Raw genomic sequence first — 23823 nt, 5'->3', positions numbered from 1 at the left:
TGTGAACAGGGGGACTGGCCTCCAGTGCCGTAAGAAGGTCAACGACCTACAGCGGGCAGCACGAGTGAGTAGATACCGACAGAGCTTGTCCCAATCTCTGAGAAGCTTTGCCGAGGGCATCAATACGACGATGCAGACCATGGGGAACTGCCAGGACTGGCAGAGCCAGATGATGCAGGGACAGCCGGGGCCCAAACCAGCTGCTCCTCCATCCTAAGGTGAACATCAGGACCCGTCACATGGAGGGGGCGGCACCATCGGGAGATTAGAGAATTGTTACACACAATAAACACCTTTGTGCACAACCAGTATGATGCCTCTGTCACTTTCTTCCACAATGCGGGCCGACCTCTGAACCTTTGGCCTATCTCTCCAGCCCCCCCCCCCCCATTGCCAGGCCCACAGTGTGCAGGTGATGGGTGTGAGCGAGCACTCAGCAGACAGGCAAGGGTCAGTCTATGGCAGGGGTGGGCAAACTACGGCCCGCGGGCCGCATGCGGCCCGCCAAAGGTATTTCTGCGGCCCACCAAGTCATTAAAAAAAAAAAAAAAAAATTTTTTATTTTTAAATTTTTTTATTTTTTTAAAAAAATTTTTTTTAAAGGTTAATGGGTGGGGGGGCTGTTGGGTTACTTACTGGCATAGGGTGGATACGTTGACTTGAGTAGGGTGATCATTGCTTGGCACAACGTCGAGGGCCGAAGGGCCTGTTCTGTGCTGTACTGTTCTATGTTCTATATGAGGCGCCCAGAATCATAACCGGGTGAAGTAATTATTTTACTTAATATACTATGCGGCCCTTTGTGAATTGTGAATTTCTGAATGCGGCCCTTGCACGGAAAAGTTTGCCCACCCCTGGTCTATGGAATAGATTGAGGAGCACGGGTGCTCAGTCCTCTGCGGGTTATCATCATCCCCCTGCCATCGAAATGGACCCGCTGACGGTGCCAACACAGTCCGAGCACCCTTGAGTGATGTGACATAGATCATGGGAGGGTGAGAAATGGGAATGGGGGACTGACAACCAGGCCACGTCCTAAGTGAAGCAGGCGAGTATGAGGGCCCTGGCTCTCCGGGCTTCATAGAATCCCTTCAGTGCAGAAGGAGGCCATTCGACCCATCGAGTCTGCACCGACCCTTTGAAAGAGAAATTACACTACCTACACCGTTCCACGTTTCGGCCTTGGGAAGCACACATGCCCGGGTGGGATGTTTGTGGCTGAAAGCCCCTCTCCGGAGACTCGAGAGGTGGGTGGTGGCCCGGCTCAAGCTGCAAGGGGCTGGTTTAGCTCACTGAGCTAAATCGCTGGCTTTGAAAGCAGACCAAGCAGGCCAGCAGCACGGTTCGATTCCCGTACCAGCCTCCTCGGACAGGCGCCGGAATGTGGCGACTAGGGGCTTTTCACAGTAACTTCATTGAAGCCTACTCGTGACAATAAGCGATTTTCATTTTTCATTCAATGCAGTACCGAGGGGATACCGCACCCTTGGAAGGCACAATCGCGACGTCTGACCGGAGGGTCCGACTGAATCTCAGGCGGTGGGAGGATGGGCACTGTTTTAGAGAGGCCGGTGTTGGGGGCGGGGTTGCCATTCACCCAGGCGGTTTGCCCCACCCCTGCCGCCGGATCTGGATCCCGATGGCAGGAGCTTGCTGCGAGCAAATTGGCTGCTGCATTCCACACATGACGACCGCGGTTGCATCCCGTTGGCTGCCCTTTTCCGGGCTGGGGGATGGGAAGGGGCTATAGAAAGGCAGGGCTTCCTTTCCCCATGTGACCCAGCCTCCCCCATGTCCCATTGACCCAACTTCCCCTTCAATGCAACTGCTGTCAAACTGCAGCATGGGCTCCCTTCCATGCACACAGCCCCTCCACAGGTCCAAGGCACCGGGCTTTATTAATAATGGAGCTGAGGAGGAGGCGACCAGGCCCCATGGCGGGGGGGGGGGGGGGGGGGGGGGGGGGGGGGGGGCGGTTGGGGGGGGGGGATAATTCACCCCCACCCTCCCTGCTTCCCCATCCACGGACCATTCCATCCAGCTTGCCGGATCGTCACCGCTGCGCCTGTCCTGCAGCATCCGACTGGTCCTCCGATCCCTCCCTGGTCCCGTCCTCCAGTCCCTGCTGACCCGGCACTTCCTCATCATCCTCCTCCTCCTTTTCTTTGGAGGTGGCCACATGTTCCTCATCACTAACCTCCAGCTCGTTGCCCCCGCTGCTATGTGAGGTTGTGGAGGGCACAGCAGATCACCACAAAGCGGGCGACCCTCCAGGCAGTGTACTGCAGGGCACCACCTGAGCGGTTGAGGCATTGGAAGCGCATCTTGAGAAGGCCGATGCACTGCCCAATCACAGCCCAGGTGGCCACATGAGCCTCAGTTATGAGCAGGCATGGCTGCATGTCTTCATATTGACGGGATTGTGCTGGAAATCAAGAAATTATTGACTAGTGTTGGGGCTGAAAACATAAAAGATGATGGTAGGTTCCTACCAAATCCACCTTTTCATATCCTTCTCCACTCAATCCACAATCTCTTCTGAATCCCTAGCTGTAGAAAATCAAAGTATCCATCGCACTCTTGCGCCGTTTTTATTTTTACATACCCAAGATCTGTCAACTCGCCAGACAATGGTATCAACATGAAGTCCAGGAGGAATAAGAGACTGAAACAAATACTTGAGGGCTGGCTGGCCCTAAATCACACACTCACAGTCACCAGCTCAGATACTTGCGCTGTGCATACTTTAAAGGGTAGCATAGAGAAGGGACCAATGGCAGGTGAATCTTACTGACTTCATTTTTGATGGGATGTTGGCACCATATCCGAGTCAGCAATTTGATCCTGCAAGTAGTGGGTCATACAGCTGAATGTTACAGGAGCCAGCCAATTAAGAGTACTCTTTCGGCATAAGCGTCCAATTAGATGCAGTGAGCAGAAGGTGCAGTCAGAAGCCCAATGAGGGCTGATTGTTAAAGGGACATTGGCAGCACATACCGTGTTGTAGGCAGCAAATTTGCAGAAGCAAAAGGAGTGAGATGGATCAACATGCCACTAAAAGACATGCTGGAAGCTGTGAGGATATGAGGGCATATTCTCTTTCCAGTGGATAACATGAGGAGGCCAACCAATCCCAGAATACTTGGAGCCTATGACTCCCATGTAAGGACATAGCCTTAAATGTCAATACAGCCAATCTCTCAATTGGCTTCAATGGGATGACACCAAGTTCATCTTATTGTAAACTATCCAAAGTACTTGCTTCGAGGGATTGTTCCCGTCACTGCGAGCTCTACATTATGGCTGGCAGATTGAATGCCTTTATAGTGTTGCAATGATGATGGGTGGCACCCTCAATTCCACTCAGTTTACACTTGCCAGTCTTACCTTGCCACATTGCCAACATGGTGTTTGGCCTGTGGAGTGTTGGGCAGGAGCTATTACACCCATAAAATGGCTCTTTGTTGGATTCTTATTCATCCTAATGTGTTATGTATTGCACCTATACAGTTTTCCACCCTCACAGGTAAGAGCTGGTGGGAAAACCTGAGGGAGGTAGAAGGACATTGGGTTATCGACTCAAAGCATTTTTCCCTATTTGCACCTCCCCCGCTCCACCACCTCCAAAAGCCTGGAAATACTCTCTCCAGTGAATCTTTGGGCATGAGTGGGTTTCAGCCGAGACAGGGAGAAAGGGTTGTACAGGTGCCAACAAAGTCACAAATGGATTTTATGACAGAAGATTGAGGTGGAGACCTCTATAGAATGGCACGAAGAAAAAGGTGGATGGGTTAGCAGAGTGAAATGCTCGGTGCGTTGACTGGACTGCCAGAAGTCCCTAACATTATTGTCAAGGAGCATGGAAGAATCCAACTACAAATTGGCACAGAGAGGGAGTTCCAGGATTTAGATCCAGCAACAGTGAAGGAACGGCAGTATACTTCCATGTCAGGATGGTGAGTGACTTGGAGGGGAACTTCCCATGTCTGTGCTGCCCTTGTCCTTCTGGATTTGTTTACTGTCATGTGTACCGAGTTACTGTGAAAAGTATTTTCCTGCGAGCAGCTCAACAGATCATTAAGTACGTGAAAAGAAAAGGCAATAAAATAAAAAAAATAAAAGTCAACCCAGGATACACAATGTAAATACATAGACACTATCATCGGATGAAGCATACAGGGTGTAGTGTTAATCAGGTCAGACCATAAGAGGGTTGTTTAGGAGTCTGGTAACAGTGGGGAAGAAGCTGTTTTTGAGTCTGTTTGTGCGTGTTCTCAGACTTTTGTATCTCCTGCCCGATGGAAGAAGTTGTAAGAGTGAGTAAGCCGGGTGGGAGGGTTTTTTGATTATGCTGCCCGCTTATCCCAGGTAGCGGGAGGTGTAGATGGAGACAATGGATGGGAGATAGGCTCGTGTGATGGACTGGGCAGTGTTCACGACTCTGAAGTTTCTTGCGGTCTTGCGCCGAGCACTTGCCATACCAGGCTGTGATGCAGTCTGATAGAAATCTTTCTATGGTACATCTGTAGAAGTTGGTAAGGGTTAATGTGGATATGCCGAATTTCCTTAGTTTCCTGAGGAAGTATAGGCGCTGTTGTACTTTCTTGGTGGTAGCGTCGATGTGGGTGGACCAGGACAGATTTTTGGAGATGTGTACTTCTAGGAATTTGAAACTGCTAACCATCTCCACCTCGGCCCCGTTGATGCTGACAGGGGTGTGTACAGTACTATGCTTCCTGAAGTCAAGGAGCAGCTCTTTAGTTTTGATGGCTTTGAGGGAGAGATTGTTGTCGCTGCACCAGTCCACTAGGTTCTATATCTCCCTCCTGTATTCTCACTCGTCGTTATTCGAGATCCGATCCACTATTGTTGTATCGTCAGCAAACATGCAGATGGAGTTGGAACCAAATTTTGCCACGCAGTCGTGTGTCTACAAGGATTATAGTAGGGAGTTATGTATGCAGTCTTGCGGGGCCCCAGTACTGACGACTATTGTGGAGGAGGTGTTGTTGTTCATTCTTGCTGATTGTGGTCTGTGGGTCAGAAAGTCAAGAATCCAGTTGCAGAGTGAGGAGCCAAGACGTTTTGGAGTTTTGATATAAGCTTGGCTGGGATTATGGTGTTGAAGGCGGAGCTGCAGTCAATAAATAGGAGTCTGATGGAGGAATCCTTGTTGTCGAGATGCTCTAGTGATGAGTGTAGGGCCAGGGAGATGGCGTCTGCTGTGGACCAGTTGTGGCAGTATGCAAATTGCAGTGGATCAAGGTGTTCTGAGAGTATGGGGGTGATGAGCTTTGTGACCAACCTCTCGAAGCATTTCATTATGACTGAAGTCAAGGCTACCGGATGGTAGTCATTGAGGCATGTTGCCTGGCTCTTCTTTGGCACCGGTATGATGGTGTTCTTCTTGAAGCAGGTGGGGACCTCGGAGCGGCGTAGGAACAGGTTAAAGAAGTCCGTGAACATGTCTGCCAACTGGTCCGCGCAGGCTCTCAGTGCACGACCAGAGATCCCGTCTGGACCCGTCGCTTTCAGGAAAGCTGATCTGACTTTGGAAGCTGTGACGGTGGGTTATGGGTGTGTTATGGGCGGACTGGGGCACTCGACAGCGGATCGTTGATTTTCTGCTCGAACCAAGCACAGAATGCATCGAGTTCATCGGGGAGGGATGCGCTGCTGCTGGAGATACAGCTCAGCTTCGCTTTGTAGCCCGTTATGTTGTTTAGGCCTTGCCACAATCGCTGAGATTCTGTCACGCTAGTCTGTGACTAGCTTAGTCTGATATTCTCTCTTGGCATCTCGGATGGCTTTGTGGAGGTCGTACCCGGATTTCTTGTATAGGCCAGGGTCACCTGACTTGAATGCCTCAGACCTGTCCTTCAGTAGGGAGCCAATCTCGCAATTGAGTCATGGATTCCGGCTGGGTAATGTTTTGTTATGCACTTGACGTAGCATAAGCTGCTTCCTTGATGTGAACTCTGACAAAGGAAGGTTCAGACTTCGAGATAGCTTTAAGACATTTATTAAACTGTTAACAATTCTCCTACTTGGATTCAACTCTCCTGTTAATCCTGCTATAGCTACTCAGACTGACGAACCAGTCTGCTACGATCCACGTGGTGGGTGTGATGTGTTCCAAATCAACCCTGTGTACTCACTGAGTGTCTCCACTGGAAAGAGGAAGATCATGTGTGCTGTGTCCTTATATATGGGTTGGTGTAATGCCCCCCTGTGGTAGTGTCACCTCTGTGTGTATCGTGAATGCACATTGGTTGTATCTTACTGACCTATTGGTTGAATGTCTGTGTGTCATGTCTCTGGTGCTCCCTCTAGTGTCTATCTAGTTGACATGTATTTACATTAACCCCTTGTGTATTTACAGTGATGCATATCACCACAGGTAATGTACGTACTGCTTTCTTTGGCATGCAGTCGTCCACACATTTGCTGATGACGTCTGTGATGGCATACTCATTTAAGTTGGTCGCTGAGTAGTAGATGATAGTCTAGATGGTAATAGTCGTAGGTTTGGAAGGTTCTGCCTAAGGAGCGTTGGTGAGTTCCTGAAGTGTATCTTGTAGATGGAAACATTGCAGTGACTGCTTCGGTAGCGGAGGGAGTGAATGTTTGTGGAAGGAGTGACAATCAAATGGGCTGCTTTGTCCTGGATAGTGTTGAGCTTTGTTTTAAAAAATTTAGAGCACCCAATTCATTTTTCTTCCCCATCAAGGGGCAATTTAGCGTGGCCAATCCACCTTCCCTGTACATCTTTGGGTTGTGGGGGTGAAACCCACACAGACATGGGGAGAATATGCAAACTTCACACAGGCAGTGACCCGGCGCCTTGATGCTGGGAGGCAGCAATGCTGACCACTGTGCTGCCGTACTGCTCGGATGTTGAGCTTATTGAGTGCTATTGGAGCTGCACTCATCCAGGCAAGTGGAGAGTATTCCATTGTCTCCTACTTGTACCTTGTAGGTGGTGGAAAGGCTTTGGGGAGTCAGGACGTGAGTTACTCGGAGCAGGATTCCTAGCCTCTGACCTGCTCTTATAGCCACAGTATTAACATGGCTGGTCAGTTCTGTTTCTGGTCAATGATAACCCCCTGGATAGTGATAATGGAGGATTCAGTAATGATAATGCTTTGCATGTCAAGGGGCGATGGCCTGATTCACTCTTATTGGAGAAGGTCATTGCCTGGCGTGAATTTTACTTGCCACTTGTCAGCCCAAGCTTGGATATTGTCCAGGTCTTGCTGCATTGCATGTGAACTGCTTCAGTGTCTGAACAGTCGCGAATGGTTCTGAAAATTGTGCAGTTATCAGTGAATATCCCCACATCTGACCTTATGTTGGAAGGATGGTCATTGATGAAGCAGCTGAAGATGGTTGGGCCTGGAACGCTATATTGAAGCACTCCTGCAGTGATGTCCTGGAGCTGAGATGATGTGACGTCCAACAGCCACAGCTATATTCTTTGTGCCAGGTATGACGCCAACCAGTGGAGAGTTTCCCCCCTGATTCCCATTGACTCCAGTTTTCCTAGGGCTCCTTGATGCCATACTGGGTCAAAGACTGTCTTGATGTCAAGGACAGCCACTCTCACCTCACCTCTGGCATTCAGCTCTTTTCTCCGTGTTTGAAACAAGGCTGCAGTGAGGTTAGGAGCTGAGTGACCTTGGCGGAATCCAAACTGAGCATCCATGAGCAGGTTATTGCAAAGTAAGTGCCGCTTGATAGCACTGTTGATGACCTTTTCCATCCCTTTACTAATGATTGAGAGTAGACTTATAGGCTGGTAATTGGTCATGTCCTGCTTTTTATGTACAGGACATACCTGGGCAGTTTTCCACATTACCAGATAGATGCCATGTTTTTAGCTGTACTGGAACAGCTTGGCTAGGGGTGCGGAAACATCTGGAGCACCATTCTTCAGTACTAGTGCCAGAATGTTGTCAGGATCCATAGCCTTTGCAGTATGCATTGCCTTCAGATGTTTCTTGATATCGTGTGGAGTGAATCGAATTAGCTGCAGGCTAGTGGCATTTGTGATGCTGGGGACCTCCGGAGGAGATTGAGATGGAGGAGACTGAGATGGATCATCCACTGGGCACTTCTGGCTGAAGATTATTGCAAATGCTTCAGCCTTGTCTTTTGCACAGATGTGCTGTCTCCTCCATCATTGAGGATGAGGATATTTGTGGAGCCCCCTTCTTCAGTGAGTTGTTTAATTGTCCACCACCATTCACGACTACATGTGGCAGGACTGCAGAGCTTAAATCTGATCCGTTGTTTGTGGAATTGTTTAGCTCTGTCTATTACTTGGTGCTTATGCTGTTTGACATGCAAGTAGTCCTGTGTTCACCATGTTGATACCTCATGTTTCGGTATGCCTGGTCCTGCTTCTGGCATGCCCTCCTGTACTCTTCATTGGATACAGATTCAATCCTTAAAGGAACTTCCAGAGTTTAAAGGCAGTCCAAAATCTGTCCTCCCTCTTCCTCGAATGGCTAAGATTACTTTTTTAAAATATAAATTTAGAGTACCCAATTAATTTTTTTCCAATTAAGGGGCAATTTAATATGGCCAATCCACCTACACTGCACATCTTTGGATTGTGGGGGCGAAACCCACGCAGACATGGGGAGAATGTGCAAACTCCACACGGACAGTGACCCAGAACCGGGATCGAACCTGGGACCTCGGCGCCATGAGGCAGCAGGGCTAACCCACTGCGCCACTGTGCTGCCCTGAATTGTTGGGATTACTGAGACACTGCCGGGGAGAGTGGCAGTGGCATTGTGGAACTTGAACCTTCTGTCCTCTTTCAGGATGAGAAGTTTTGTTCTCCCACCCCGCCACTCCACAAGCTGTTGCCACTCAGCAGTCAGCTCAGGTTGCTGCCCTCCATGGGTGCAGTCCAAAGTTGAACCTTTAGGGCCATACCTGTTCAAGAGCACCCTCCGAGGACATCCACCTTTCCCCATTGAAAGTCAACAGCCTTCCACCAGCCTCTGCATGAGAACATTGGCCAGACAAAGAAACCTAAAAGATGGGCACTAAAGGAGTGCACAAATTGATTCCTGAACTTTGGACTGAATGCTGAATGATTTGTTGGATAAAGTTGGTTTGGAATGTTAGTTTTGTGGTGGCATTTATTTCAGCATTAAAGCCAAGAGGACGTTGTGATAGTGTGCAGCAGAGAGAAGTTAAGGTGTTGGACTGCTTTGAAATTGAGAATTCTGTTTGCATTTACTGGGACCACAGTCATAAGAGCCAATCACAAACAGCCTAGCCAGAAGGGGCTGTTTGTCTGCCACCCCCTTCCCTTCTGCTTCCCCTCAGCTTCTTAACCTATATTTACTGGCAAGAGCTGTGCCCTCATGATGATGATGTTGTGCAGGATGCAGCAGACCGTCGAGTAGTTGAGCACGGACCGTAGTTCTTCCTCAGAGTGGACCAGTTAGCCGAAGTGTTGCTTGAGCATCCTAATGGTCTGTTCCATGCTTTTTCATGTAGCAGTAAGATTAGATGTATGTTGTCCATGTGTGATTGGATTGCATATCAGAGTTAGGAGCCATTGTCGGCGGATAGCCCTTGCCAATCAGCTGTGACCCTCAGAAATTGATAGTTGGCCATAGGATAATTGCATCATTACTGCTGTTAAGCTAGGAGGCATTCAGCAATATAATGTGCTGTTCATGTTCTTGTCAACTACACAAACAGGGAGTGGGAAACTTTGGGTTGTAGTGCATCCATGCATTTAAATGTCGAGGCCGCAAAACCATGTGATAGCACCAAGCTTGCAATCCTGGCAAATTCACAGGCCTCTCTCTGGTCAGAGAGAATGTTATATACTTCGATAAATCATCAGTCACCTCCCTGATGTAACGGTGGACATTTCTGGGGGATTTTGAGGTCTTTCCTTCTCTAGACTGGAAAGATCCCATTCTGAAGTAATGGCCATAGACACCTTCACTGACACAGTAATACCCTGCTGTAAAACTACAGGTTCATTTGTGAAAAATGGCACATTTCAATGACCTCCTTCTTAAAATTAATTTGCTGCACATGCCTTTCTTAGATCGAGGTAAGAGATATGCTCCCTGAAGACTTTGGGTGGATAGGGCCTCCTGCAAAGAGCCTTTTTGTGCCTCCTCCTTCTCGCTCTGTCCTCCTTTGTGTTGTCTCTGTTCTCCCTGTTGCAAGCCAGAGGGTGCAATACCACCCCAATGTTAAGTATTATTGGAAAATGCACAGCAATTCTACAAACTAAGAGGGAACTAGTAGAAATGAATTAGCAACTACGCCCAATGTGGCTGATGATTCTTTGAAATAGTGCTGGTGAAAGAGTCCTTAGTGCTGCTAAATGCATGTTCAACTGTGCATGTTTAAGAAAGAGTGTCAGCTGGAGTAAAGAGGGCAAAAAAGGCAGACCTGGTGTGAATTCAGCTTATTTCTAATGCACATTCCTTATGCCTGCACTGATACCTGTGGTGATATGCACATATGCATATTTGTATATAACTGCACATATGTACATAGTTGCACCAATGTGTATAACTGTGTATAACAATACCAATGTATATAGCTGATGAACAGTACATGTAGTGACAGTTATGACCTCCTGCCAGTAGGTGGAACCAGACACACATGGACCTACATATATATATATGTATATAGGGGGACGGACGAGACGGGCACTGGGTAGCAGGATGGACAACAAGACAGTCGCATCTCCCCTTAGCTCTGCAGAAACTTAGATATAATTGTCTGTACATAAGTTTATTGGTTACCTCCCCACATATAAATAATAAATACTTGTTACAACCATACAGTGATGTTCTATGCGCGTCTTCATGATCAGGGGAGCCATAGAACACAACAATACCCCCATCAAAGTGGCATCTGGCACAGTCCACAGACAAAGTGAGCGACCATCTCCTATTTTACAGGATCTGCATGCACTGCTCCATGTCCCAGGCTGCCCTGTACTAGAATGCTGTTTGTCCCATGAGCTGAACCTTTAAAGTTCATGCAAAGTAAGTAGCTGTTCTCCTCCCGTTTGAAATAAGAGTCCTGACAACTATGCAGCAGCCCAGCGTTACCCCCCACAGTGCTCTCACATCTTGGCAGCCCGTGCTCCACACTACTAATCCATACAGACTGGAAGGCTGTCCCTTATCTTTTGCCACAAGAGTTGATCATCTTGCTTGTCCCAGAAGTGAGCACCCAGCAAGGGCACCATTTTGGTATCAAAACAGCACACATAGCACACAAACTGCAAGTGCTAGAAATCTGAATTTTGCAGTCATGATTTTGAATTGACGTGATTTTATAGCATGATTTTAAAAATCTTATGTCATTATATCATTTCTTATTTAAGGATTGATGAAGAATGGACATTGAGACTTGAATGTAGAAGAAGAGCCATCAACAAGTATATTGAGCGGAGAAAAGATCAGTTGAATGGCGAAGTGCGTGTTCGAATGAACCATTTAACTCATGCTGGAAAGGACACTCAGCTCATTGGATCTGAAAACCTAACGTTACCAGATTCGAGAAAGAACACCATAATTGAGGAGAGAAAATTTATTTTTGAACTGCAAGGAATGGAATGGAAGGTGTGTGGAAAAAAAATTCATGCTAGAAAATACGTTAGTTATATTTGTAGAACTAGAGTGAGGTGATCAAAGGAAGTTTCAAATCCAGGCTGGATCTCTTTGGCTCTAATTGAAGTCGAGTAAACTATATCCAGTCTTGAGTGTATGCTAGCTGCCGCAAAATTATTCAGAGTGTGGCAATGAAATTTATACTCAATCACACAATCTGTCAGGCAATATAAAAACATTGCCACAGGATCTGTAATCTACAATTGAGTTAATACATGTGTTGCTGGTTTTATATCTGAATACAGGGTGGATTTCTCCATTTTTAATGTAAGTGCGGTGGCGGGCAGTTCTGGCGCCGCCATTCCGACTGGCCGGATGTCACATCCCATTCCGCGCTTGGAGCTTCATTAACTATGCACGAGTGATTATCTTTCTGAATCACCTGGCGGGTCAGGAGCTGATATGTCCGCACACCACCAGCTGGTGGGTTCGAAGCTCCGGGCACCATATTTAAACGTCAGCCCGACACACATATCACTCTTTCCAGCCCACCTGTCTACATGAGACCGTGCAGGATGGCCGGAACACAGAGGCAAAGGGCCAGAAGCCGTCTGCACCCCCATTCAACCACTATGCCCTCTAGACCAGGAGTCCAGGCACAGAAGCATGTTCCTTACCCCAAGGGATGGTTTGAGGAATCGCATCGACTCATCTCTCCGGCCTAGGAGGTCATTGCCCACGGGGTCAATGCAGCTAGCAACCACGCCAGAAACTTCACGCAGTGCAGCAAGTGGATGAATCGTCTTATTCACTCTGGCAGGGTAAGTGCTCTCTCTGCTCCCCTTCACTTTGAAACTCTCATCATAGAATTATGTGCTCAAATGGCGACTCTCTTCGTGGGAGACATATATCAACACTCATTCTCTCACGGACACTTTCACATCACCACCATCCCATCTATCTTGGGATGGGCAATAAATGCTGGACTAACCAGTAATGCCTACATCCTGTAAATCCCTAGTTGCCCATCAGAAGGTATTATGAGTTGCCTTCTTGAACCAATTCAGTCCTTGAGGTGTAGGTATACCCACTGTGCTGTTAGGGAGGGAGTTCCAGTCTATTACCCTAGCAACAGTGACGGAATAATATATTTCCAAGTCAGGATGATGAGTGGCTCGAAGGGGAACCTCCAGGTGGTGGGATTCCCAGGTATTTGCTGCTCTTGTCCCTCTAAATCGTAGTGATTGTGGGTTTGGAAGGTGTTGTCTAAAGGACCTTGGTGAGTTATTACAGTCTTGTAGATGGTACACACAGCTGCCATTGTTCATCGGTGATGGAGGGTTTGAATGTTTGTGGAAGGAGAAGCAATCAAGCAGGCTGCTTTGTCCTGAATGGTGTTGAGCTTCTTGAGTGTTGTTGGCGCTGCACTCAACCAGGCAAGTGGAAAGTATTCCATTACACTCCTGATTTGTGCCTTGTAGATGGTGGGCAGGCTTTGGGGGGTCAGGAGGTGAGTTAATTGCTGTAGGATTCCTAACTTCTGACCTGTACTGTTATTTATATGGCTAATCCAGTTTAGTTTCTGATCAATGGTACCCCCCCCAGAAGGTTGATTGTGGGGGATTCAGCAATGTTAATGCCATTGAATGTCAAGGGCGATGGTTAGATCCTCTCTTGTAGGAGATGGTCATTGCCTGGCATTTGTGTGGCGTGAATGTAACTTGCCACTTGTCATCCCAGGCCTGGATATTGTACAGGTCTTGCAACGTTTGGACATGGACTGCTTCAAGATGGTAGTGTTTAACCTCAAGGTGGTGGTGCTTCACCTTTACTACAGGTCGGAGTTTGACCCTTGCTTCCTTACTCCCCATTTGCCTCCAATTTACCTGTAGCACCACGATGTGCAGGTAAAACTGCCTTCTGTTATTCTTCAGCATCCCCCATGCTGTCATTTCTCTGATGGACATTCCAACCCCCCCCCCCCCCCCCCCCATGTGGATCTCTACCTACCTCATCTGGAATTTGCGTGCAGCATCTTCCAGGAAATAATGTGGTGTCCCTTTGACCCCTTTGTTTGTGTGCATTTCCTGCAGCCTTGTCAGGGTGTAACCTTCCTCCCTTTGGTCGTCCCTTTGCCTTCTGCTGTTTGACATCCTCATCCACCTCCTTGCCCCTCTGTCTGCCGTCATGCCTCCTCACCCTCCGGCTCAACACTGGTTCCACATTCCCCCCCTTTGTCTTCATCAGTTTCCCAATATTAACCCCTCCGCAGTCGAACTTTGGCCCATTGGAGTCGAGGCTGCTTGAGTCCCATAGCACAGTGCTGTTTAGACGGACAATGGCGTGTGGTACTGGGAGCAGGAGACCCCTGCACTCTGAAAAATGAAATGAAAATCACTTATTGTCATGAGTAGGCTTCAATGAAGTTACTGTGAAAAGCCCCTAGTCGCCACATTCCGGCGCCTGTCCGGGGAGGCTGGTACTGATCAGTACTGATCCAAGTTGATGAAACAGGAGAGTTCATGAGTCCTGCTGCACGGAGCTGTCCATAAAGATGAATTTGACATGGAGCTAGTGGGAACGAACCACTCTGCCCCAGCAGAGTGCTGTTCAGCGCATCAGGAGCAGCACAACGCTATGGCAGGTAGGCTATGGATTTGTGTTCACCTTGAAGTGTCTTGTGAACTGAGGTTCACCTTGTGCACACCACTTTCTTTCAAATGGGTTCAAAGCTGACGTAACTTCCCACTGGCGTGATGTAAAATGGGAAGGCCTGACAAGATTCTGGCGAAGAACTGTTTTAAAGATCTTCCAAGTGATGCAAACTAATGCAAATTGCATTCACACAATCGGGCAGCAAGAAAACTAACCTGTCATTAACCTACCGTTGGGGGCACTGTTGTATGTTGTATCTGTAAAATGTCAGATACTTCAACCAGTGTATTAATCAAAAGTTTTACCCAGATGTCTTTATTGATGAGGACAATGCAGGTGTATAAATAAAATAACTTTATTCAACAAACAGTAAAAATCAGTTACCCTTAAATTATCCCCAGAAATTATTGAAACGTCCCAAGGTTCGTGTTCCTACCAATGTCGATCAACTCAGTCGCGCTGCAGATTCTCGAAGTCTCGATTTAGACCATAGACATAGGAACAGAATTCGACCATTCGAGTCTGCTCCGCCATTCAATCATGGTTGATATGTTTCTAATCTGCCTTCTCCCCATAACGCCTGATCCTGATTTCCTGAGGGTCTTTCTTTGTTGCGAAGGTGGTTCCTTGCAAAGTGCTTCCTTCCATGTCTGCTACATGGAGTCTTCGCTGCTGGGAGGTCTGGGGGATTTGATACATATACCCTTCCTCATGCCTTTCCAGAATGTTCTTCAGCCCCCAGCCGATGAGGTCACGGGGGGGGGGGGGGGGGGTGGCACCATCCAATAGAGTTACTAATGGCTACCCAGCAGGACATTCGGGTTCATTTCCTGGTGCATTGTTCGCATGTAACCTTGTTTTCTCAAAACAATCGATCCATGAATAGAGCTGATTATCTCTTGATGGTTGATTTGATTTACTGAACTTATGAATAGAGCCAATTGTCTCTTGATGGGTGATTGATGAGGCAGGTCTAGGCATGTCCCGGCAGTTTGTCTATATTTCAATGTATTTGAAATTGGCCAAGTTCGAATTCTCGTCAAGCTGATTGCTGGCGGTAGGCTGTGGCTTGATTTTAAAAGGTCCAGTTTTTTATTAAAAGTGTTCAATTTTATCAGGCCTAAAATCCAGGCTGTTCCATATTGCCACAGCACTTTAAACCGTTTTTACGCCACCAGGTTTCCGTGGGATTCTCCGCTCCCACCTGTCACCAAACCCGTCGCAAGCGAGATCAGGGAATTCCCTCCATTGTTTACACAATGTTCTTATGCTGTGCTGGATGATGACGAGCGATTTCTGAAATAGGAAGATGCTTTGATCCTGACATTTCCCACCTTTATTAAGCACAAATTTCTGTCATTCAATGATGAATTATAATCAAATGCGAACTGAGATGTGTAGACACTTGCTTGAAATGAATGACTCAGTCCCAACATCACTGCAAGTAAAACAGGCAAACCCTCAGTAGTGGTCCCGTCTGGGTTCACAAAGTCAGCTCACTTAAAGAATTAGAATGCTTTTCCTGCATACACTGGTGCAAATAAAGTGAACGCACTAATCGGGGAGCTGCATGAAGAGGGTTCAATTGGAATCCACAAGATCAAGTGGGAAAATGTTAAATACTTTTTTAAAAAAATAATTTTTATTGAAAAATTTTGAATTTATACAACAACATCAAACCATACTAAAATAACAACGATAACAGTAATGACAACAATCATGAAACTTCGCCCCTCCTCAATGAACAACCCAACATATTAAAAACAACTTAAATTAACACAATGTTAAGTTACATAACCGTAGCGGAAAAAAATAGAAACTATAATAAGGAACACCCCCCCCCCCCCCCCCCCCGCCGGGGGTTGCTGCTGCTATTGACCAAGATACCTATCTTTGAGCCAGGAAGACCAGAAAAGGCTGCCACCGTTTATAGAACCCTTGTACTGATCCTCTCAGGGCAAATTTGACCCTTTCCAACTTTATAAATCCCGCCTCTACATGACGCCATCTCCATTCTTTTCCACGCTGCCCCTCCCTCCTCCATCACCCATTTACGCACCATTGACACATTGGCCGCCCAATAGTACACCAAAAGGTTGGACAGCGCCAGCCCGCCTCTATCCCTCCCTCGCTCCAGGAAAACCCTCTTCACTCTCGGAGTCCCATGTGCCCACACGAAGCTCAAGATACTGCTAGTCACTCTCCTAAAGAAGGCCCTGGGGATGAAGATGGGCAGGCACTGAAAGAGGAACAAGAACCTCGGAAGCACCGTCATTTTGACGGACTGCACCCTCCCCGCCAATGACAATGGCAGCATGTCCCACCTCTTGAACTCCTCCTCCATCTGATCTACAAGTCTGGTGAAATTATGTTTGTGAAGAGTCCCCCAGTCCCTGGCCACCTGCACCCCCAGGTACCTAAAACTCTCCCCTGCCCGCCTAAGCGGGAGCCTACCAATTCCTTCCTCCTGGTCTCCAGGGTGCACCACAAACACCTCATTCTTGCCTAAATTTAGTTTATAACCTGAAAAGGTCCCAAACTCAGCTAGCAGCTCCATCACCCCGGCATCCCTCCCACCGGGTCCGCCACATACAGTAACAGGTCATCGGCATACAACGACACCCTATGTTGCTCCCCACCCCGCACCAAACCCCTCCACCTCTCTGAATCCCTCAACGCCATCGCCAGCGGCTCGATTGCCAATGCAAACAACAAGCGGGACAGGGGGCAACCCTGCTTGGTCCCTCGGTAAAGTCGGAAGTACTCCGACCTCCTCCCATTCGTGGCACGCACGCTATCGGGGCCTCGTATAGCAGCCTCACCATCTAATAAACCCTTCACCAAATCCAAACCTCCCCAACACCTCCCATAAGTACCCCCACTCCACTCTATTGAAGGCCTTCTCCGCATCCAGCGCCACCACTATCTCTGCCTCCCCCTCAATCGCCGGCATCATAATGACATTGAACAATCTCCGCACATTCGTGTTCAGCTGCCTTCCCTTCACAAACCCTGTCTGGTCCTCGTGTACAACCCCTGGCCTGCCCCTAACCAAAACATACCTACCCCCCTTATCCGCCACCACCTCCGATGCCTCAAACGACACATTTTTCCCCACCAGAATCGCCACTCCCCGGTTCTTCACATCCAACCCAGAGTGGAAAACCTGCCCCACCCACCCCTTCCTCAGACGGACCTGGTCCGCCACCTTCAGGTGGGTCTCCTGAAGCATTGCCACATCTGCCTTTAGCCCCCTCAGATGAGCAAGTACCCTCGACCGCTTCACCGTCCCATTCAATCCTCTCGCATTCCAGGTGACCAACCGGATCAGAGGGCGTCCCGCCCCCCTCCCCCATCGACTAGCCATAGCCCGTCGACTGCCCGCCCCAGGCCAGCACCCCCTGCCTGACCCCGGCCCCCACCAGCTCCTTCCTGACCCTGCCAGCAGCAACCCGGTATTCCACCCCCCCCCCCCCCCCCCCGGGCTAGGAACCCTCCTAGCCGCGAACCGTCCTCCATTGTACTTCCGTGGGTCAGCTAACTTCTGCTGACCCTGGAAACTCCCGCCAATAACCCGACCCCTCCCTAAGTGGGATCATCCCCCATCCTATCCCTCCTCCAGGCACCGCTCCAGCGCGGGGAAGAACCAGTTAAGGCCCAGCCTCCCCCCGTCATCGTCTCCACCCCCCAGCCCCGCAGCACGGGAAACCGGAGGAAAGCCCGCGCTTTCGCACTGCCCCACCACACCCTTCTGACGCAGCTCCCAAATACCAGCCCTGCTCCATACCCCCAACCCGACATAGAATACAACAAACCCCCCCAACCCTCCCCGCAAGATACAAAACTCAAACAATGCCCCACAGCAAAAAAATAACTGAACAACACCCCCATAAATAACCATATCAAAATTGCAAAAGTATAGAAAAAGAGAACACAGCAACAGCAGAATCCAGCAATAAAGTATTACAACCGACCCCGCAACCCCCAACCCCTAGTTCAAGTCCAGTTTCTCCGTCTGCACGAAGGCCCACGCCTCCTCCGGGAAATCAAAATAATAATGCCGGTCCGAATAAGTTACCCACAGGCGCGCAGGCTGCAACATTCCGAACTTTATCTTCTTCTTGTAAAGCACCTCTTTCGTCCGATTAAACCCGGACCGCCGCTTAGCCACCTCCGCACTCCAATCCTGGTAGATCCGTACTACCCCATTCTCCCAATTGCTGCTCTTCACCTTCTTGGCCCAGCGCAGCACACACTCCCGATCACTGAACCGGTGGAACCTCACCAGCACCGCACGCGGGGGTTCGTTCTCCTTAGGCCTCCTGGCCAGTACTCTGTGTGCTCCCTCCAGCTCCAAGGGCAGATGGAAAGACCCGGCCCCCACTAGCGAATTCAGCATCGTAGCCACGTAGGTTGTCAGGTCCGATCCCTCCAGCCCCTCGGCAAGGCCCAAGATCCGCAGATTTTTCCGCCTCATGCGGTGATCAAGCTCCTCGAAGCGTTCCTGCCACTTCTTGTGGAGTGCCTCGTGCCCCTCCACCTTACTCACGAGGACCCCGGCCTCCTCCTCTCGTTCAGTGGCCTGCGTCTGCAACGCCTTGATGGCAGCACCCTGGGTCGTCTGAATCTCCGAGAGCCTTTTGTTCGTTTCCTGCAGAGAGCTCAGTACCTCAGCCTTGAAATATGCAAAACAGCGCAGGAGAGCAGCTTTTTGCTCCTGGGCCCACTGCTTCCACCCCTCTGGAGCTCCGCCGGCCGCCATCTTGGATCCCTTCCCCCGTTTTTTCTGGGGAGCTGCTGCCGTTTTTTCCCCCTTTCCACTCCGAGTTCGAGTCATGAACTGCGGAGAAAGTCGATCAGCACACCTTCTTCTCCCACCGGGAGACGTTGGAAAATTTCCGTTTTGGGCTCTAAAAAGAGCCGAAAAGTCCGTTTGAAACGGGAGCTCCCAAATGTGTGGCTTCCTACGTCATCGCCGCCACCGGAAGTCCGGAAAGTTTTAAATACTTAAAGGTAATTGCTCGTATCTAGGGTTGGTAAAACTTCCCACATAAAGAGGATGGAATGTTTTAAATCTTTTCCAAATGCTTTATAATTTGGCTTGGGGGTGGTAAATTGAAATGCCAATAGCCAGTGTGGGTGAACCCTGAGTTGATGCAAAAAAGGATATTTTGGGGCAATTGATGAAGCAATGCATCTCTCACGACTATTTAGCTGCTGGAGAAGTGTAAATGCTGCTCTGTGGTGGGTGCAGGGATGATATGTTCTGTTGGGCTCTACATGTCAGTTTCCCATTGGCAGGTGGTGATAGATATTCAGCGCGATCCAATGGAAAGAAACTGTCCAGTTTTGGATGCGTTTAGCGGGGTGTTTCTTAGCAGCTGCAGTGCCGGGACATTCCCCGTAATTCAATGGCAATTTGTCGTTTCTTTTACCCCGGGGAGTTTCTCTCTGCCGAAGCTGCATTTGAGCCATGCTGGCGAGCCCAGCAAGAAAGGCTCCTTGCAGATCGGGACGCCGTTTTGACTGGCTGCCCCGATCTCCCTCACCCCCCCCCCCCCCCCCCCCACCCTTTCAGCCTACCCCCCTTTTTCCGACCACCTCCTCCTCCTCCAACCTCTGGGAGGCTTCCGGGTACAACCCCTCCACCTGGTTAGACCCCCCGGACGGTGGCAGGATGATGGCACTATTATGGTTCCCAGGCTGGCAGTGCCAAGGTGCCCGGATGCTAGAGGGATTACCAGGGTGCCACCGTGCCCTGTCCCTGACTACCAGGGGGTCCCTAATGGCCTGTGAGACCCCCACATGCCATTATGACTGTTTCATGTTTGTGGAAACCAGTGGTAAACAGCACCATGGCGAGGTCTCCCAGGCACAGCCATTAGGTCCCGGGCGCCGCATAAACACACGAATGCAAATTTTTTTGTTTTAATTTTTCCAATTAAGGGGCAATTTGGTGTGGCCAATCCACCTACCCTGGGCATCTTTGGGTTGTGGGGGTGAGACCCAGGCTGATACGGGGAGAACGTGCAACTCCATACGGACAGTGACCTGGGTCAGGATCGAATCCGGGTCCTTGGCATCATGATGCAGCAGTGCTAACCACTGCGTCACCATGCCGCCCTTCACGAATGCATAAGCTCATTTAAATATGCAGATCTAGATCAAGCCCAGTTAAGACGAGATCCAGATCACAACGTCTCGCGAGAATTCGTTAAATCTCATAAGGCGTTTTGAGCGTCGCAAATCAAGGCGTCTCGCCAAGCTTCAACGACCTCATCTCGACACCGAGTCAGGTACGATGAGGCCGCTAAATCGCACCCATGGTTGAGTTTATAAACATGGTTTGACCCGACCACATCCCTCCACCCTGGCATCTTTTGCTTGTACTGTCTCTGCTGGTTAAAATCAATCCCAACTTTCACAGATAGAAAGTATAATATTCGTTCAAAAATAACCTATAACTAATCAGCGTTAATTTGGTGATGCTGAATGGCTCATGCTGCCATGACACGAGTACCATGAGAACTGTACTATCCCAGTGAGCAACAGATAAACATAAAAGAAAAGAAATATAACCAATAAAGAACCAATAAGTGGTGAAATATCAACTAGTGAAAAAGCCCAAACTTTTCCATTATAATTTCAGAGTCGCTATTTTGAGTTCTCATGGAGCCTTGGAAACATGGATAATGAAGCACAGATTATCTTTAGGTATCAATAGGCTACTGAGAATGTAACTGTTTTACTGGGAAATTTATGAACAAGGTGGATTTATTTGTCACCTATGGCAGGTATGCGCCATAAGGTTACCAAAGCAAAAGTTTCAGCGAGGTGAAGTGATTGTTTAATATGGTTTGTAAATGTCCAATTTTACTGCCAATACGACATTTTTTAATTGTATCTTGTTTTTGCTGCAGGAACTTCCTGAAACTTTAAAGGACAAGAGCTACCTTAAAGAGTTGCATATTAAGAAAACAAGTATAGAAATCATCCCATCCTTTATTGTCATGTTCCAAGACCTGATTGTAATGGATTTATCCAGGAATTGTATAAAAGAACTTCCAGCCGAAATAGGTACTTATGGTTTCTATTAACTTGAAATTACCACAGAAATCCCATGTTTTCATATTTTTGGAACCTGTCTTTCAAAATATGATCTGCTATTACACAGTGAGCAATGAAACCTATACTTTTCCATGGAACAGTCTAACATAATTTGCTAACACCGCAGTAGGTATGAATCATTCATGGAGTGAAATCCGTGTTCCATTACCCAGCATATTATGACGGGAGAGAATTTTTCTCCTGCATTCACCACAAACGTCATGGGTTTAAGCCGGTGGAGGCGGATGATATGTATAGGAAGTAGAGGGAGGTGGGGCTGCTGAGGACAAGGGATCTATGTCTGGAGGAGAGGTTTGCAAGTTTGGAAGGGCTGCGGGAGAGGGCGGAGCTGCCGAAGGGAAGTGAGTTCAGGTATATGCAGGTGAGTGGCTTTGCACGGAAGGAATGGAGAGGGATTCCCAAGTATATCCTGCCGGAGTATATCCTGTTGGAGCAGTTGCAGCTTCTGGAAGGGGAGGGTAGGATTGGTGATTATATTTAGGTGGCTGGAGGAGCAGGGGGGGAGCGCAGGTGATGAGGATTAAGGAGAAATGGGAGGAGGAGTTGGGGTGGGAGGGGGAAAAGGAGTTAGGATGGGGAGTGTGGAATGAGGCGATACGTAGGGTAAATTCGACCTCCTCGTGGATGGTGAATACGGTGCATATGACTGGGGCAAGGGTGAGTGGGTTCTTCCAAGGGGTGGCGGACGAGTGTGAGAAGTGTGGGCGAGGACCAGCAAATCACGCACATATGTTCTGGGACTGCAAGAGGTTGGAGAGATATTAAAAGGGGGTGTTCAGGATGCTATCAAAGATTGTGGGAGTTGAGGCTGGGCCGGACCAATGGTGACGATTTTTGGGGTGTCGGAAATGCCGGAGCTGATGAAGGGGAGGAAGGCCGACATTGTGGCCTTCACCTCTCTTATCGCCCAGCGAAGGATTCTGTTGGAATGGTGGTTGACAATGCCACCGGGGGTAGCAGCCTGGCCAGGGGTCCTGTACGATTTCCTCCGGCTGGAAAAGATAAAGTTTGAATTGAGGGGACCAGGGGAGGGCTTTGAGACACGGTGGAGACTCTTTGTGACAATGTTTGAGGAATTGTTTGCGGGAGGGGGCAGGGGGAAGAGGGAGGGAAGGAGAGGGGGGAAAGGGTGAAAGGGGGAAAATCTTGCACAAACTGTGAGGTGTGGATAATGTTTGTTGATTTATGTTTTTGTCTTTTGATTATGTTTGGAATAAAATAAACTTAAAAAAAGGTAATTAGGAAAAAAAGGTCATTAGGAAAGCAAGGAGAACGCTTAAAAAATGATGGCAAGTAAAATCATTGAAAACCCAAATATGTTTCTTGAATACAAGCAAGTCAGTAACAAGGAAAGAGTAGGGCCTATTAGAGACTAAAGAAGGTAACCTGTGTATGGAGGTAGAATAATAATAATAATCTTTATTACTGTCACAAGTAGGCTTACGTTAACACTGCAATGAAGTTCCTGTGAAAATAATCTAGTCGCCACATTCCGGCGCCTGTTCGGGTATACTAAGGGAGAATTCAGAATGTCCAATTTACCTAACACCAAGCACGTCTTTCGGGACGAAACCAGAGCAGACGCTGGGACAACGTGCAAGCTCTTCACCGACAGTGACCCAAGTCGGGAATCAAACCTGAGTCCCTGGTGCTGAGAAGCAGCAGTGCTAACCACTGTGCTACCATGCCACCCGTTCTTAACGAATACTTCCATAGAATACCTACAGTGCAGAAGAAGGCCATTCGGCCCATCAAGTCTACACCAACTTTCCGAAAGAGCACCCTACCTAGATCCACTCCCTGCCTTTCCCCTGTAACCTCATAACACTATCTAACCTGCACTAAGGAGCAATTTAGCATGGTGACTCCACCTAACCTGCATATCTTTGGACTGCGGGAGGAAACTGGAGCAACCGGAGGAAACCCAGGCAGACACGGGGAGAACATGCAAACTCCACATACACAGTTACCCAAGGCTGAAATTGAACCTCTCTGGCGCTGTGAGGCAACAGTGCTACCACTGTGCCACCATGCAGACTTTGGGCTGGCTTCATAAAAGAAGGAGACGAGGTAGACATTGCAATTAAGACAAAGATGTGTGAAATATGGGATGGAGTAAACATGGGGCGGAACTCAACCAAAACATTTTGCAGTGTCATTTTAGTTGAGTTTGGCGGGTGTTTCCTTTGCCTTTTTGGGTGAGATCCACACTGGTTTTCAACTATACTTAGGATGTGATCTATCTGAATGGGAACAGAATCCCATAACAAGTTCATTTAGCCGGGTGTTTCCCGGTGCTCGAGTGCCAAGAAACCCGAGGCTATCGAATGGGATCTGTTCCTCCCATTTGGTTAGATTCAGGACCTCAGTGGGGAACTCCCTGGCAAGGCCGCATGTAGTCCCATTTTCTGTACTGAGGAGCTCCGCT

The 23823-nt window shown here is 48.6% G+C and overlaps 1 protein-coding gene across 1 annotated transcript in view; it reads left to right on the top strand.

Annotated features, from left to right (window-relative positions):
• Nucleotides 1-23823, top strand: part of LOC119969992 (leucine-rich repeat-containing protein 2-like) — a 133320-nt gene that overhangs the window by 43069 nt on the left and 66428 nt on the right. The window contains exons 3-4 of the mRNA XM_038803958.1: nucleotides 11387-11624; nucleotides 21188-21344. Of these exons, the coding sequence (XP_038659886.1) occupies nucleotides 11387-11624; nucleotides 21188-21344 (395 nt within the window). The remainder of the gene's footprint in view (nucleotides 1-11386; nucleotides 11625-21187; nucleotides 21345-23823) is intronic.

The sequence above is a fragment of the Scyliorhinus canicula genome, chromosome 8 (genome assembly GCF_902713615.1).
Source record: "Scyliorhinus canicula chromosome 8, sScyCan1.1, whole genome shotgun sequence".
In the NCBI taxonomy this organism is placed as follows: Eukaryota; Metazoa; Chordata; class Chondrichthyes; order Carcharhiniformes; family Scyliorhinidae; genus Scyliorhinus; species Scyliorhinus canicula.
This window is presented reverse-complemented; position numbering and strand designations above follow the sequence as displayed.